At 64.9% G+C, this 1,588-nt stretch overlaps 1 protein-coding gene across 15 annotated transcripts in view; it reads left to right on the top strand.

The window, feature by feature from the left end:
* The first annotated feature begins 1,190 nt into the window (after window positions 1-1,190).
* The window catches only part of GRIN1 (glutamate ionotropic receptor NMDA type subunit 1), a 68,638-nt gene continuing 68,240 nt past the window's right edge, over window positions 1,191-1,588 (top strand). For all 15 annotated transcript variants that reach the window (XR_004648487.1, XR_004648485.1, XR_004648488.1 and 12 more), the window contains exon 1: window positions 1,191-1,482. Coding sequence is in view for 10 of the 15 variants with exons in the window: in XM_034793711.1 (XP_034649602.1) it covers window positions 1,225-1,482 (258 nt within the window). In the remaining 5 variants the exon portion in view is untranslated. The remainder of the gene's footprint in view (window positions 1,483-1,588) is intronic.

The raw sequence follows: 1,588 nt of genomic DNA, 5'->3' as shown, positions 1-1,588 counted from the left end.
TCGATCAATATAACTTTCCCCATACACACCACCTATCTATTGATTGCACTGTCTATCCCAATACACATGAGCTATCTATCCATTATATCCCATACACACCAGCTATATATCAATCCATCTATCCCCATACAGAACAGCTAACTATCCTCTTTCTTTCTTTCTTTCTTTCTTTCTTTCTTTCTTTTTCTTTCTTTCTTTCCCTATACACACCAGCTGTCTATCAATCTATCTTCATACACATCTGCTATCTATTGATTGATCGATCTGTTGCCAAACCCACTAGTTATCTATCCTCCCCCACACCATCTATCTATCTATCTATCTATCTATGTATCCCCCCCACACCCTCTATCTATCTATCCCCACACACACACACTATCTATCTATCTATTTCTCCACATACACACCCTTTATCTCTCTCTCTCCCCACACCCTCTAGCTATCTATCCCTCCCCATACACCCCCTCTATCTATCTATCTATCTATCTATCTCCATACACAGCAGCTCTCTGTCTATCCTAATGACCTCATCAGGAGGACTCCCATCCTGAAGTGGCCACTAGCTCCTCGTGCTGGGGCCGGGCGCGGGCTTTGCAGGCGGCCGAGGAGCGGAGCCCGGGGGAGCGGTTCTGTGGGCTGGTGTCTGGGAGCACCGCAGGGGCCCGGGACAGTCTGACCGGCTCCTGGCAGCCAGCTCCCCGGACAGGGCAGAGTGTCCCGCCGCGGGGGCCCGGGCAGGCAGCGACCGGCGGGCTGGGCAGGGGGGCCGGGCACAGCCGCCCTTCCCCAGTCCGGTGCCGGCGAGGGGCGGGCAGCAGCGGAGGCTCCGCAGCGCGCTGCGCTGTGACGCGTCAGCGGCGGGACCCGCTCGGCTCCGTGGGCAGCGCAGCGCAGCGCAGCGCTCTGCGGCGGGCGGCTGGTGGCGCGCGGGCGCAGCGCAGACCCCTGCCCCGGGGCGGGCGGCGCAGGAGGGTCCGCGCCCCGCCGCCCTGCCCCATAGCGCGCCGCTGCGCCCCGCGGCCGGAGCACCGGCACCCGCAGCAGCCGCCCGAGGGTCGGGACGCGGGGCAGAGCCGGAGCGGGAGCCGGGCGCGCCGGCACTTCAGCACCTCGGAGAGCGCCGTGCGCCCGGGCCGGCTCCGGCCGGGGCTGGCGCCGCGCTGCCCGCGGGCTCGGCGGGCGGCCGGATGGGGCGAGCCCCGCGCTGAGCCGAGCCCCCGGCCCATGAGCACCATGCGCCTGCTGCTGCTCGCCGCGCTCGTCTCCTTCTCCTTCGCCCGCGCCGGCTGCGAGCCCAAGATCGTCAACATCGGCGCCGTGCTGAGCACCAAGAAGCACGAGCAGATCTTCCGCGAGGCGGTGAGCCAGGCCAACAAGCGCCACGGCACGTGGAAGATCCAGCTGAACGCCACCTCGGTCACCCACAAGCCCAACGCCATCCAGATGGCCCTGTCCGTCTGCGAGGACCTCATCTCCAGCCAGGTACCGGGGCCGGCCCGCAGGGAGCCCCGCCAGCCGCACCGCCTCGGGCACCCCCGGCCGCTCCCCCCGCCAGCGCTCAGCCATCACTGCAGCCCACCTCCCCCCC

Source organism: Trachemys scripta, chromosome 17, assembly GCF_013100865.1.
Source record: "Trachemys scripta elegans isolate TJP31775 chromosome 17, CAS_Tse_1.0, whole genome shotgun sequence".
NCBI classification, from domain to species: domain Eukaryota; kingdom Metazoa; phylum Chordata; order Testudines; family Emydidae; genus Trachemys; species Trachemys scripta.
This window is presented reverse-complemented; position numbering and strand designations above follow the sequence as displayed.